This window comes from Dendrobates tinctorius, unplaced genomic scaffold (assembly GCF_039654945.1).
Source record: "Dendrobates tinctorius isolate UK_male_01 unplaced genomic scaffold, ASM3965494v1 ptg000039l, whole genome shotgun sequence".
Classification (NCBI taxonomy): Eukaryota; Metazoa; Chordata; class Amphibia; order Anura; family Dendrobatidae; genus Dendrobates; species Dendrobates tinctorius.
Genome location: NW_027361707.1, coordinates 30991600 through 31005582, shown reverse-complemented (window position 1 = coordinate 31005582; position 13983 = coordinate 30991600). Strand labels below are relative to the sequence as shown.

Here is a 13983-nt window from a genome sequence, read left to right as displayed (position 1 = left end):
CACTATAATAATACCCCGGCAGCAGACGCGCTGTCTGGGTGTTATGTTTGACACCAATCTCTCCTTCACATCCCATATACAATCTCCTGCTCGCTCTTGCCGCTTACAACTAAAGAACATCTCTAGATTCCGCCCCTTTCTCACCATGGAAACAACAAAAACCATCACAGTAGCATTGATCCACTCCCGCCTGGATTACTGCAATGCTCTATTAATTGGCCTCCCCGTCACTCGACTATCCCCTCTCCAGTCCATACTTATTGCAGCCGCCAGGGTCGTCCATCTGGGTAATCGGTACTCGGACGCGTCCGCTCTTCGTCAGTCGTTACACTGGCTGCCCATTCATTATAGGATCCAATTCAAAGTACTTCTTCTCACCCACAAAGCTCTCCACAGTGCGGCACCCCCCTACATCTCCTCCTTCATTTCTGTCTATCGGCCTAGCCGATCGCTGCGCTCTGCAAACGACTTTAGACTAACCTCTGCACTAATCCGTACCTCCCACTCCCGACTCCAAGACTTCTCCCGCGCTGCTCCTATCCTAAGAAATTAGGACTAACCACAATTTGCATAGTTTTAGGCGCTCCCTCAAAATACATTTGTTCAGAGCGGCCTATCAAGTTCACTAATCAAATCACAGTCATTCTATGTGTAAGTGTGCATGTGTAGCCCATTCACTATCTCCATCCATTCCTCACTCCCTCAAGATGGCTGGACCATCATGGTAAATACACCATTGTAAATACACACCTGTACTTTGTATCTCCCCCACCTCATTGTAGATTGTAAGCTCTCACGAGCAGGGGCGGCTTATTTTGCTTTAATTATTGTATTGTTAATGTTGTTACTTATGACTTGTGTTTTTAAACTGTTAAACTGTAAAGCGCTGCGGAATATGTTGGCGCTATATAAGATTATTATTATTGAGGACGAGTGTTTTTACACATATTCGCCCATTACTGCCTCATCTAATGGAGACTTGCTGCATTAAAAAGAGTTGGAAACTAGCTCAGTTCGGAGGTAAAAAACATGTGCAGAGTGCAGACCCAATACTTCTCACAGCTGGAAGTTCGCTTCAATTGTATCCCTACTAGACCATGCTCTGTGAGCTACTCCCAGCTGATACGGTTTATCTGCACTGACACATTGTAGCAAACTATAAGTGAAGGAAAAATGTGGAATATTGATGTGCTTATCCCACAGACAATTGCCTATGTAGCTATGGCAAATATTCAGCATTATGAAGTATTAGGGTGAGTGCACACAGTGCAGTTTCACCTGCAGATTTTTCCGCGCGGATTTGCAGGTAAAACCGCAGGTAAAGTGACCTGCGGTTTACCTGCAGATTCCCCCTGCGGTTTGACACCTGGACAATGGAACAGGTGTGAATCCACTGCGGAATCCGCAGAAAGAATTGACATGCTGCAGATTTAAAACAGTGGAAAAATACACACTGTGGGCACTGCGGTTTTGAAATCCCATTGGCTAGCATGGTACCGTACATTTCTTGCGGATCTGCTGCGGATCCGCAGCAGAATCCACAGCGTGTGCACACACCCTTAGGCTTTTGGGTTAAGTTCCCACCATTTGCATTTTTGATGCTGCGTCTTATTGTTCGGGGTTTTTTTTTTCTTTTAAATTGCATAACTGCCTGCGAAGCATGTGTGAGATCTGCGACATGTCGATTACTCTTGCATGTACACTGAGCTTTAGGTATGGATTTTACCCATAGAATTGCATCTGATGGGGAAAAAAAATCTGCAGATTAAAAAAGTCTACATATGTATGCGGTTTTTAGTGTATTTCTGCTTTGGAAAATGAATGAAAACATGGAAAAATTGCACTCAAAACACAGTGAGACAAAATGCAAGTTACCCAAGTGTAGTAGAATCGCTGCAGAGAATCTGCAACATCATAACCTCGTTGAATACTCATCATGGGAACGTAGTCTCAGGCCACGGTCAGTATTTTACATCAGAATTTTACATCAGTATTTGTAAGTCAAAACCAAGAGTGGAACAATCAGAGGGGAAGTATAATAGAAACCCGTCACCACTTCTGGATTATCACCCACTCCTGGTTTTGGCTTACACACACTGTACATGTGACCTTGACCTTAATGTGTTGATTTGTTTTTCTTTTTTAAAACTTTGATTGGGGACAAGAACTTTTCCAATTCCCTTACAGCAAACAGAGCACAATGGAAACGGATGCAGAAAGTTGATAGAACTTTTTACTTCCCCCAGATTCTGTTCCTTTACGGCTACACACCCCACAGTCATGATTGACATTCCTGCAGGAGAGCGAAAGCCATAAATTCAGAGACTAATCAGGAACGACGTTCCTTCCCTGACTGACAAAAATGCGGAGACCACAACAACCACATTCCTGCTGCATGACGGCACATCTCACATTGTAAGTGTTACGTGTAGGGAGAAATGAAGACTTACACTCTGACCACTGTGTGTCATGTATGGAAGTCCTGGGACCCTCAAAACGCACCCATATGCTCCAGATCACTGTCCCTACTCGCAATACATGAACAGCTCCGTCGTGTGTTTCCGATGGGGATAGTAGAGTAAATAGAAATAAAAAGGATCGCTCTGCCCATTCATCCTCTACCAATGGAAAAGATTGGAGACCCCCATATACATTAGATTTACTCCAAAGTGTATGTGGCCTTTAGTAATGGTTCTCCACTCTGGCTGACGGCTGAGGGTCCCAAATATGAAAAGGTTTTTTTTTTTGTATTGCTTCATGTGACCATGTCTTACCCTGTTCTCCTTGGGTAGTGTCTCTGGAAGGAGTAGAAATATGAATACCAGATCAATCACAGCGAAGAGGAGGGCGAGGAGAGCCGGCCTTACATAGAAGAGCTCTCCACTCGTCAGATTCATTGCAAAGTAAGCTCCCACCATGGGGCCGATGGTAAAGCCCAATGAAAAGGCCACACCAATCATTGCCTGTATATGTAAAAAAAACAAAACAAAACAAAACAAAAATAGCAGAATTTTCATAAAACTACATACATTCAATTATTTTCCCTTGGCAGCTACATATACCGGTCAGTCACCTTATCGAATGCAGCATGGATTTCACCAAACTTAAAAGGGTGGTCCCAACAATGCACGCTATCCCTGATCCACAGGAGAAGGGATAACTTGCTGACTGCTCAGCCCCTCACATCGATGCAGAAAATGGGGCACCGAAATGTCCTAACAGAATGGAGCAAGTTCGTCACCCCTACATGCATGGACTAGGGGACTGCTGGAGATAACGCAGCTCGGCTCCCAGCTTCAGTTGGGGGGTCCATGCGAAGCAAGTTGGGACCACCCCATTATAGTTCCTGGGCTCAGATGCCCAACCTGTAACAGGTGCCTACCCTTGATATTCACAATACTAGTGCACGCCTATGGTGCGAAGGGTCTTTGGGCTATTCAGGTGCCACGTCCGTAGTGCGACTGTTACCTCTCCATGCCTTCCAGCTTTGCCTCAGATGCTTGGTCCATAAATCATAAAGTGTGTCCTGCCACCCATTCCACTTACCATGCCTTTACTACGGTCTTTAAGAGAGGGCAGGTCAGCAATGATGGCTGTGCACAGGCTGACATTTCCTTTGCTCAGTCCCCCGATGATGCGTGAAATCAGGAAAACGCCAAAGCTTCTTGAGACGGCCCATAAAGCGTAGGACACAATTAACCCAACCTGCCGGAGAGGTCAGCGTAATCAGAAATATGTCCAGTGTGGGGGCAAAAGTATCAAGCTTTATGGCAGAGTCTTCTTAAATGACAAGGCTGCAGCAATCTCTTATTCCATTTACTAGGACGTTCCTGCCCAGACCTTATAGCTGAGCATTTCATGTGACAAATATAGTACGTGTTCATTTATGCAGCGGAGGGATTTTCTTGGGACCAGTTTTAAAAGCCATAAATGATTGGTGGGGGTCCAACCTCTGGGATAATAATAATTGGCAAAGTGGATGTGCGGTGGCCCCCACACTAATGCTACACCCGTCTGTACCAGTGGCTGGTCGCGTCACCGTAGCTCATCACATTAAGCTGAGCGGAACAAGCGGCAGTACCAGGAGCGGGATGTGCTCGGGCCCAAATAGTTGGGTTAGGTTTACATAATTTTTCTTTGTTGTTTGGAGACTGGTTTGTTACAGCCACCAAAAAAAAAAAAACTAACAAAACTGAAACTACCGTATATATTAAATGGGTCACACTGAATCTGACACCAGATTTCAAAATACAAACCACATACATTATTAAATAGATTCTCTTCCACCTGATGAGACTGGTGTACTTACTTTGAAAGTCCACGTCTGCATTGCTGTGTAATCCCTCTAAAAAATTTCCCAGCCCACTATTAAAAATAATGATTTCACGACTTCATGGCCAAGTCCTAAGATGTTCATGGTTATACAGCCATTTTTATGTATACCCCTCCTCACATGTAAAGCGCCATGGAATAAATGGCGCTATAACAATAAATAATAATAATAATAATAATAATAATAATACAGCGGTTTTAACATGAATTTTTACAGTAAGCACATATGCTTCACCAGGTCAAAGAGATCCATTTAGCTATGCATGCAGTGTGTATTGGGAAATTTCGTGAACAGCTACAATTGGATAATCCATGCAAATTACATAGAATCTGTGCCCAAAGTGTGAAGCGTTAGGATCTTCTGCCTAACAGTTAGTACACTTCTACCCTTTCAGTTCTTCACCGCTTTGCTCTTCCGTTCCTCTGCAGCACAGTCACTGGCCACCACCTACTAGCCCATTACCCCACCATCATGGATATAGCTACTGTGCTAGTACATTATATTTATCAAATCTCCATAGTCAATATTTATACCTTAAGTGCTCAGAAGACTTAGGGGGAGCACTTCAACCTCCAAAATCTGGACCATCACGCACTAATGATCATTGGTTGCTGGATTACATTAGCTTTGTCACTTTTAAGATATGTGCACACATCACAGTATTTATCTTTTTTTTTCAGTATGTTTTGCTGTGAAAAATGCAGCATTTTACTGTCCCAGCAAAGTGAATGAGATTTCTAAAATCTCATGCACAGTTTTTCTTCTTGTGCAGATTTGAAGCAGTTTCATATCAACAGCATGCCAGTTCTTTCAGTGTCTGTCTAGAATTTTTCACCTGTTCTAATGACGGCGGAAAAAAAACCCACCAAACAAGTTTTTTATGCAGCATTTTTCCTGCCACAAGACATTTTTGATGCAGAAGGGAATCTGTCAGCAGTTTGTTGCCACGAAATCGGAGAGCAGCAAGGTGTAGGGGCAGAGACCCCGATTCCAGCGTTGTATCACTAAGTTTAGTGGGTGCAGCAGTTGTGATAAGAGTCGCTGTTTTCTCTGCTGCAAATCTAGCAGAGCTCAGAATGCTGAGCTGTGTATGACCCCACCCATACCACTGATTGGCAGCTTTCTGTGTACACTATATATTGACAAAAAGCTTCCAATCAGTGGTGGATCGGGGTTAGACCAGGAGATACAAGACACCTAGAAGATAATCACTAGAGGACTACATGTCTAGTACCTCCTTGGTCCATCCCCAATCCACCACCGATTGGCAGCTTTCTGTGTACACTATATATTGACAAAAAGCTGACGATGAGTGGAGGGTCGGGGTTGGACCAGGAGATAAGAGACATCTAGTCCTCTAGTGATAATCTTCTGCTGATAAAACACTGGATTCTGTTGAAACAGCAGAACACAACCCAGTAAGTGACACTTCACTGGAATCAGGTTCTCTGCCCCTAATTATGCTGCTCTCAGATTACATGGCAAAAATCTGCTAACATTTCCCCTTTAACTTGTACACACATTAGTAACTGCACAGTCTTTTTCAGGCGATTCCGCTTTGAAAAGCCCCTGAAAAAGCACCAACTAAATGCTCAAAAGAATGAACATTTCTATGTAAAAACGACTTGCTGTTTATATGTTCTGTTTGAGCACCTTCACGTGTTCAGAGATAAAAATTTTGATGGGAGCGTCTCTTTAAGGGTTCTTGTAAGACACAGCGGGTTCCCCCACTTGGAGAAGCCCTCTTGTGCACATACCCTAGAAGTAGCAGTATGGCGGTATAAAACGGATTCCATTTTCCTATGACCCAGCAAATCCTATGGCTGTGACAGATGTGATGGAAGCATAAACCATGTACAATGCTGACAACTCACTGCTGAAAAATGTGCCGATATTACCAGCGAATGTTACAAGGCCATGAGGAATGCTGGGAACACAGCTGCCTGTACAGAACAGAGGAAAGAAAGCAGCGAGAAGTGATATAAGAGCGGGATCTCAGGCAATAATGAGAACATCCTAAATACTTGATAGTAAACGGCCCTAACACTATAAACGTCGCTACCTACGAGGGTGCAGCTATACGTCACTAGTGTGTACGGAGATGGGACAAGGATCCATCATACTGAATGGTGTCTTCTTCCGTACAGCTGTAAAATAATCTTTATATTCATTTATGCAAGTTAACAATTCAGCCTTCACATGAATATATGCACTAGGTGGCGCTGTTCTAGTGCTACTCCTGTATAGTGCTGCTATAACTGGTTAATGTTAAATCGGAGACACTATCTGAAAAATGTCATACCGTAGTTATCATCATGAGTTGTCGTCTTCCTGCGTAATCCGAGGCAGCTCCGGTGAGCGGTGAGCAGATAAACTGCAGCAAGGAGAACAGGGATCCAACAAGGCCTGAAATATAGTGAGAATGACTATTAATGATGACAGAGCATCTGCCACAAGCCATATAGCCACAGGACAGAGATCAGGCACCAAATCATTCCACACCATGGTCTGGGACCTGTAACACTGGACACGAGGAACATGGGACAGGGACATTATTCCACTGGACACAAGAGATTTGGACACACGAAGTGGGAAACAGAGCTGCAGGACACCAGGGATTGGGACCTGAAAAGAATGGACGCCAGGAACTCTGACATAGAGCTTCTGGACACAAAGGACTTGAAGCCAAAAGACTCCATGTTTTTACATCTAAAGCTTTTGACACCAGGGATTGGGAAATAAAACTCTAAAAACTAGATCATAAAGCCACTGGACCATAGGATTAGTAAATCATCCACCGTACACCAGGTAGTGAAACATGAAGGTAATAAGGGACTTGAAACCAAATGACTGAAACACAACTATATCACACACCAGGGAATGTGGCGTAAAACCACAGGATGTCAGGAATTGGGATATTAAGCCACTGGACTCCAGGATCATAGAGCATTTCTTAAATGGGTAAAATTGTAAAGTACTTGTAAAATCAATTAGTGCATCATTCTTCAGCAAACAGGAAGCTAGAAGGCAGAGGATCTGCAAGGAAGAATGGCGGAGGATCCCCAAACCCAGGGGTGAAAAACTTGTGGCATCATTCCCAAGAAGACTCATCACTGTACTAGCTCAAAAGGTGCTTCTACTCAATAGTGAGCAAAGGGTCTGAATACTTATGACCATGTGATATTTCAGTTTTTCTTTAATCTGCAAAAATTTCTACATTTCTGTTTTGTTTTTTTCCAGTCAAGATGGGGTGCAGAGTGTACATTAATGAGAAAAAATGAACTTTTTTGAATTTACCAAATGGCTGCAATGAAACAAAGAGTGAAAAATGTAAAGGGGTCTGAATACTTTTCCTACCCACTGTATATTTTAGATCTGAAATAGAATTTGAGAAATTTCCTAAAATCTGCAGGTATCTGAACGTCCCTCTATGACCTGGGATACTTGTAGTGCACGGTCTCCTCACATGGCCTCATTTCTTATATTTTATGTTTCACAACCTAGTGACTTTGTAGATGAAGCTTTCTATGATAACATGCTGAACAGAATACTGAAGACAATGTCCATTGTTGTCGAGAAACGCGAGAACTTTACTTACAATAAAGTTCTTTGTAGTTTATGAGGCTTCGGTGTCAACAAGCTGCTCTATTACATAGATGGAAGCACTACAAGTGTCAAATAGTATAAAAAAAATGGCGACGAACAAGGGATGATGAAACGGATTAAAATCAACTGAAAAGAACATGTGTTACTGAATGAACATGAACTATTGTTCTCATACAATGCTACATTTAAAGGGGTTGACCAGGTTGACTATGGGCTTAAAAACAGGCAAGTAGATGCCAACAGAGGCAGCTCTATCTGCATGTCCTACTAGTGGGGAGCTATCAATCAGCATGACATCGGCAGTGACGCCCCATCATCAGAGCAGAGCGGAAGAGAAACCGCTGCTCTGTCAACGTGATGTCAGCGAAAACTGCTGTATCGCTGGCAGGAGTGGTCTGTGAGCGCTCTGTACTTGCAGAGATCGCGGAAGAGCACTACAGGAAGGTAGTTAGCAAATACCTTCCTGTTATTTCTTTGGCCCAAAGTATAAAAAAAATTAAAAAAAATAAAAACTAATTGATAATCTCATTAAATGGGTTGTTTCATTTTCACAAATGGGTAAAGTTGCAAATAAATAAAACAAGAAACTCAGCAATTTTATTTTAAAAATTGTGTCATTTTTTAAGAAGAAAGGAGGTTTTAATTTTAAAGTTTGCTGCTCTTTGCCCTAGATACTGACCATAACTGCAGTCTATCAGCAGCAGGGACCAAGCCGCACAGGAGACTAGTCAGACAGGCCGTCCCCGGTGTCTTCTGCCCACCCACTCCACTGGTGTGACAGGTCTCTCCCTGCTTGCGTGTATAGGGAGAGACTTGTCACTCCAGGGGTTACAGGTGGCGAGAAGATGCCTGATCGGCTCGTCTCCAGTGTGGCTTGGTACCCGGCAGCTGCGTTTCCGAGTCAAGCATACCTAGCTGCCAGTGTGATACAAGCCACGAATTGGGCAGCCTGTATCAGTTGTCAGGTTCCCTTTATAGACATCGGTCTGATAGGCAAACTGTGCCACACTGCCTGTCGTAAGACTACAAGCTCCAGCATTCAATGAATACTTCACAGCTTAGGACAATAGAGCAATTGGAAATTATTGATTTTGGCCGCAGTTACTTTTAGTAGTTCACACGTCTCACCTCCAAACAGAACGCTGTTGTACTTCTTCTCCTGGGGAACCCCAACCACTGCCGCAAACCAATCCAACGTGTGCTGCAACGTGTGATAAAGTCCATCCTGAATAATGAGAAAGAAGGATACGATTCTGCACTACATAGGAGCGTCCATACTGTATGTACATCAGTACATATACATAGCCATTACTATCAGCGGGCATGGACAGCAGACAGAAGGCTCCTGTGCTAAAATACAATAGGGGCCCCTTGCTTTGCTGCCAATCCACTAGTGATTATAATCATTACTCAAACAGGGATTTTTTTTTATAAGTACACCAGCCTCATCAGGTCTAATATGCTGTATTTATTTAATAATCTACGTAGTATTGTAAAATCTGGTGACAATTGCTTTAAAAGTGAAGGAGACTGAGCTGCATTCCCACCTGTCGAAAGGGATGGCGCAGTTTTTATAACCTTATGTTGTTTAAATCGTGTTTTACAGCTGACCATGGTGTAATATTGGGGATGGCAAATGCCACAACACAGTCGTTCCATACTGGCGTTTGTCCACAAAAGACGGAAGTACCCTAGTCCGTGATCCCTAGGGCAGTTCCTCACCCCAATTTTAGCTTAGTTCCTCAATGAAGGAGAGTCCTACACAAGTTTTTGCAAAGAGGATGAACCAACCATGACTTGGCTCCAATCTACTTACGTTAGACGTGCTGTAATGATCCAATATGGAAGGCAAGAGTGGAAGGATGAGCGTGAAGCCCAAAAGATCGACGAGCAGAGCCAAGAAGACGGCCGTGATGACCCTGTGCGAGCTTTGTGGGGGCTCTTGCTTGGTCATTGCTGCTGCCACCCGCATCATCCTTTGTTCTTAGACGCTCAGACACTTGCACCCTGTAAAACAAGTAGAGTCCTGAGGCCAGCCACCTCCTCAATGTTCCACCTCCCAGGAGGCTCAGCAGTGCTGACTCACGGCAGAGCACTTTATAGGTTACGGTGACATTCCTGGCGCTGTGGAGAAGGCAGAACTTCAGTTATTTTGTAATAGCCAGAAGTTACCACAGTAAATTAAGCAGGAAACAATGCGTGAAGAAGGGAAAAAGTATCTGAACAGGAAGCTGTGCCCTTTAAGTTACACATGCAGCAATGATGCAAAACAGCTTTTTATAATGGTCTTACAAAAACCATTCAGTAATAAAAGTGCAATAAGAATAAAATATCCACTGGTGTAGCAATAGAGCTGGTTTGGCAATATAGGATTCAACCTGCCCAATTATCTACAGACATCAGTCATTTCTCATACGAGAACAATCGGTCAGAGTTTCATCAGTATTTCTCGGATGAGAAAGAAAAATAAAAAGTTTCTTTATCTATTCCCCATCTTACAGTCCGTTAAAAACTGACAGCACTCGGACGGCATCAGAGTGCTGACAGATTCTTTTGAGGACCCATAGATTAGCATTGCTTTTGATCAGACACTCCATGAAAAACTGCGGAGAAATTCGCCCCATTCGCTATTAAGGTTCTGTCTGTAAGTCATCAGTTTTTGTTGTTGTTTTTTTTTTTGTTTTTTTTTACAGCAGCAGCTATTAATCAAGAACAAGAACATTTATATTTTCTGCAATGTATACATAAAAATCAGGTGCTGTTCTGTGGCATCCGCTTTTTTTTTTTTTTTTTTTTTGCGCACCCATAAACTTGAATGGAGGAATCTTATCTAATTTATGGAGGAAACGCATGCATGCTGGAATTTTTTTTTTCAAAAGCCAATTTGGTCAGTGGAAGAAAAAATATCATCCATCTGCACTGCCTCCATTAAATAACATTGGTCCTTGTGCTTTCCATTTTTATTGCACGGATAGCCAAAAAGTATGAGCAAGTGTCTAGGCTGAGGTCTATATGTGGCGCCCCTGAGGCTCAGTCGCCACAGAGGTACTGCACCTCCTCCTGAGGTGTGGTATCCCACCATCCAGGTTACGTGGAGACTCCTGACCACACTCCAACACCTGCACCCCACACCACAAAGTAGTGTAGCAAAGCACCTTCTGTGGCTCCCTGCTTGGAGTATAGCAAAGCACCCATTGGTGGCTCCCTGCTTAGAACACGAAACGTGCTGGGAGGTGGGTGGAGTTAGTCTTACATTACAAGCAGCGGGAAGAGTTTAGGATGAGAGGTCAGTTGGTTAGAGAGTTGGAGAGGGGAAGATCCCCGCAGAGAGGGATGAATGGATGGAGGTGCTGCAGCGGATCCCAGTGACCTGGGTCTGCTGGCACAGGAAAGGAAGAGAAAGAGCAACGTAGCCTGAAAGCCTGATTCTCCATAGAAGGAAAGATTACTACGGAACGTGAGGAGTAAGAGAGAACAGCGGACGTGGGTTAGAAGAGCACCCTTCCTAGAAGTTCTAAGCGCAAGGCCGGGGCCCGGTCCCCGAGGTTGTATGGATACTAATGGTCCTGCAGCAGACACCGGAGGAATAGAAGTTGTCACCACTTTATTCCCACACAAGACTTGGGGGCACAACAGCAACGTGAGTGAGCCGGGACTTAGTAGCAAGGAGTCCCCGAAGCAGGCTACGGATGTCTGCCATACAAGTAGAGTCCATAAGAACATCGGACAGGAGGCACTCCAGTGTAACTCAGCACTGAGAGTACTTCACCTAAAGGCGCTATAAGAGGAGACGTTCAGAAAGGCACATATTGGCGGAGTGTTGGAAAGGAGTATTCCATCTAGCCTGGAGGTTGACTGAGTCCCTGACCCGGAGGATACGGCACGGAGGCAGGCACCTGTGTGTACTACAGACTGTGAGTAAAGCTTTGGAACTACATGCCCTGGTGTCCCTCCACTCATTCCTGCGAGAACCTGCCCAGCACTGCTGCATCCTCTGCACCTGACACTACACCATCTGCGTGTCACCTCACCTACACTGCCCTGGGACTACAGCCCTGCCTGTGGAGGGCTATAACATCATTGCTGCACCACACCATCGGTCCCAGAGGATTTGTCTGCAGCGTCGGCTCATATCTTCATTGCCGAACACCACAGGTGGCGTCACGAATCACTTATAAACTTTAACTACCACAAGCACACTGAAACAACCCCCTTTTACAATGGGCGCCCAGGGCCACGGGCCGGGTCACAGCTGCCGTGACATCTCCCATTGAAGCTCATCGAGCCCGGTACCGAGTACCCCACAGTCCTGGGTGTGAGGGCGACCCATATATCTACCTTGGTTTAGGATATTAATACCAAGCAGCACAATTTATTTATTTCAACGGCAGCCGCTGAGGTCTCGGGTGAGGACATTTGTACGGGGCACATTTATTAAACCAGTCTATATTGAATGAAAATGGTCTCTGTTGCTCAATAGCAACCAATCACAGCGCAGCTTTCATTTTCCAAGAGCAGAATCTGAAATGAAACCCGAGCTGTGATTGGTTGCTACAGGCAACCCATAAGGCAGCCAAGTAAACTATGAGGCCTTGTTTATATATTTTTTTACTCATCCAGATACATTTATTCCCAAAAAAGTGTGTTATGGGCCACTGTATGGCTGCAACTATCGCATTTAGAGCTACACGGTAACCTATGTCTCGCAACATTGACCTTGCGGAGTTGCATTTTGACATGTAATGATTTCCTATGGTGTCGCATTGAGACCAGAGACTCACACATTGTCGCAAAGGTTTCCAAACAGGGTTTTTTTTTCTGGCTGTGGACTGATCGCTGTGTAGGCCTAGCAATATGGGGGACAGCAGGACTGCTCCCCACAGGATGCGGTGGTCTTATTTCTTTAATCTGGTAAAAATAAAAAAATAGCTCATTTCTTAGGGAAAGGCGACAATGTTCATCGCTACAGCAATTATTAAACAACTCGAGGATCAAAAATGATTTTCTGTGACTCTTAATGAAATGGAAAAAAAAAAGCTTTAATTACAGACGAGTCTCATGTGTCTTACAATGAAGTCTACGGAAAGCGAGTCAAATGCAACAAGCGTAAAAAAAATAAAATAAAACTCAAACATGTCGCGGTAGCTCGCAGGCTGGTCACCATGTGACACCACTGGAGACCATGAGACGCGAGGTCACAAAGCAACGCCAGGATCTCAATGTCGCATGTTATGCTAGCCTTAAAAGGGATGTCCATTTTAAACTTCTCCCTATATGCCTAGCACGATTTGCTCTCCGCTAACCTAGCGCCATGGTTCTGCCACTGCCCCCCGTCTCAATTGTTTGGCTGCAGTGGTGACGTCACGTCAATAGCACTGCAGCCAATCACTAAACTCATCATCTACATCAGTAAACCGATTAAGTTCAGCGATTCATTGGAGCAATGTGACGTCACGGCTGCAGGCAGACAGGGGAAGGGATGGAGAAACTTACCAATTTATGAATATATGCCAACAGCAAAAGGATGGCATGGCTTTGATGACCCATGTAGGGCAAGTACAACCGTTTTTATTTCTTACAATCATCTGTGCATATGAGAAACAGTTTTCAGAAAGTGGAAAACCCCTTTAATGTTTTGTTTTTGTACAGTCTCGAATTAACCTCCCTTGTAGTCATGCAAGCCTAATGCAAATAGAGGAAAAGCAGAAGACAGCACGCTGGTCTGATGATTCAGTCTTCATGGTATTATCTAGCCGTCCTGTGTCGGCTTTTTTGTTTATTTTTTTACTCTAATAAATTGCATAACATTAGTTAAAAAAAAGGGGCAGGACAACGTTAAGGGAGAACATACTCCTGATGTACAAACACAACATCTCCATAGACTTCTATAAACAGCACATGTGCCAAGAGGATTTTTTTTTGGCATATGCAGACTATACCGGCACGTACCGTATATACAGTCAGGGTGTGTGCACACTGAGTAATGGCAACATGTGCATCGGAGAACAGAAATCTCATTTACCGTAATTTGCTGGTACTGTAAA

The 13983-nt window shown here is 44.0% G+C and overlaps 1 protein-coding gene across 6 annotated transcripts in view; it reads right to left on the bottom strand.

The window, feature by feature from the left end:
• Window positions 1-13983, bottom strand: part of MFSD10 (major facilitator superfamily domain containing 10) — an 88328-nt gene that overhangs the window by 53328 nt on the left and 21017 nt on the right. For 4 of the 6 annotated variants that reach the window (XR_012231961.1, XM_073574580.1, XM_073574578.1 and 1 more), the window contains 5 exons: window positions 9756-10063; window positions 9068-9164; window positions 6636-6739; window positions 3547-3705; window positions 2775-2963 (listed from right to left, as the gene is read on the bottom strand). Coding sequence is in view for 5 of the 6 variants with exons in the window: in XM_073574580.1 (XP_073430681.1) it covers window positions 2775-2963; window positions 3547-3705; window positions 6636-6739; window positions 9068-9164; window positions 9756-9914 (708 nt within the window). In the remaining variant the exon portion in view is untranslated. The remainder of the gene's footprint in view (window positions 1-2774; window positions 2964-3546; window positions 3706-6635; window positions 6740-9067; window positions 9165-9755; window positions 10064-13983) is intronic. The other 2 variants (XM_073574579.1, XM_073574581.1) reach the window with 2 other exon arrangements.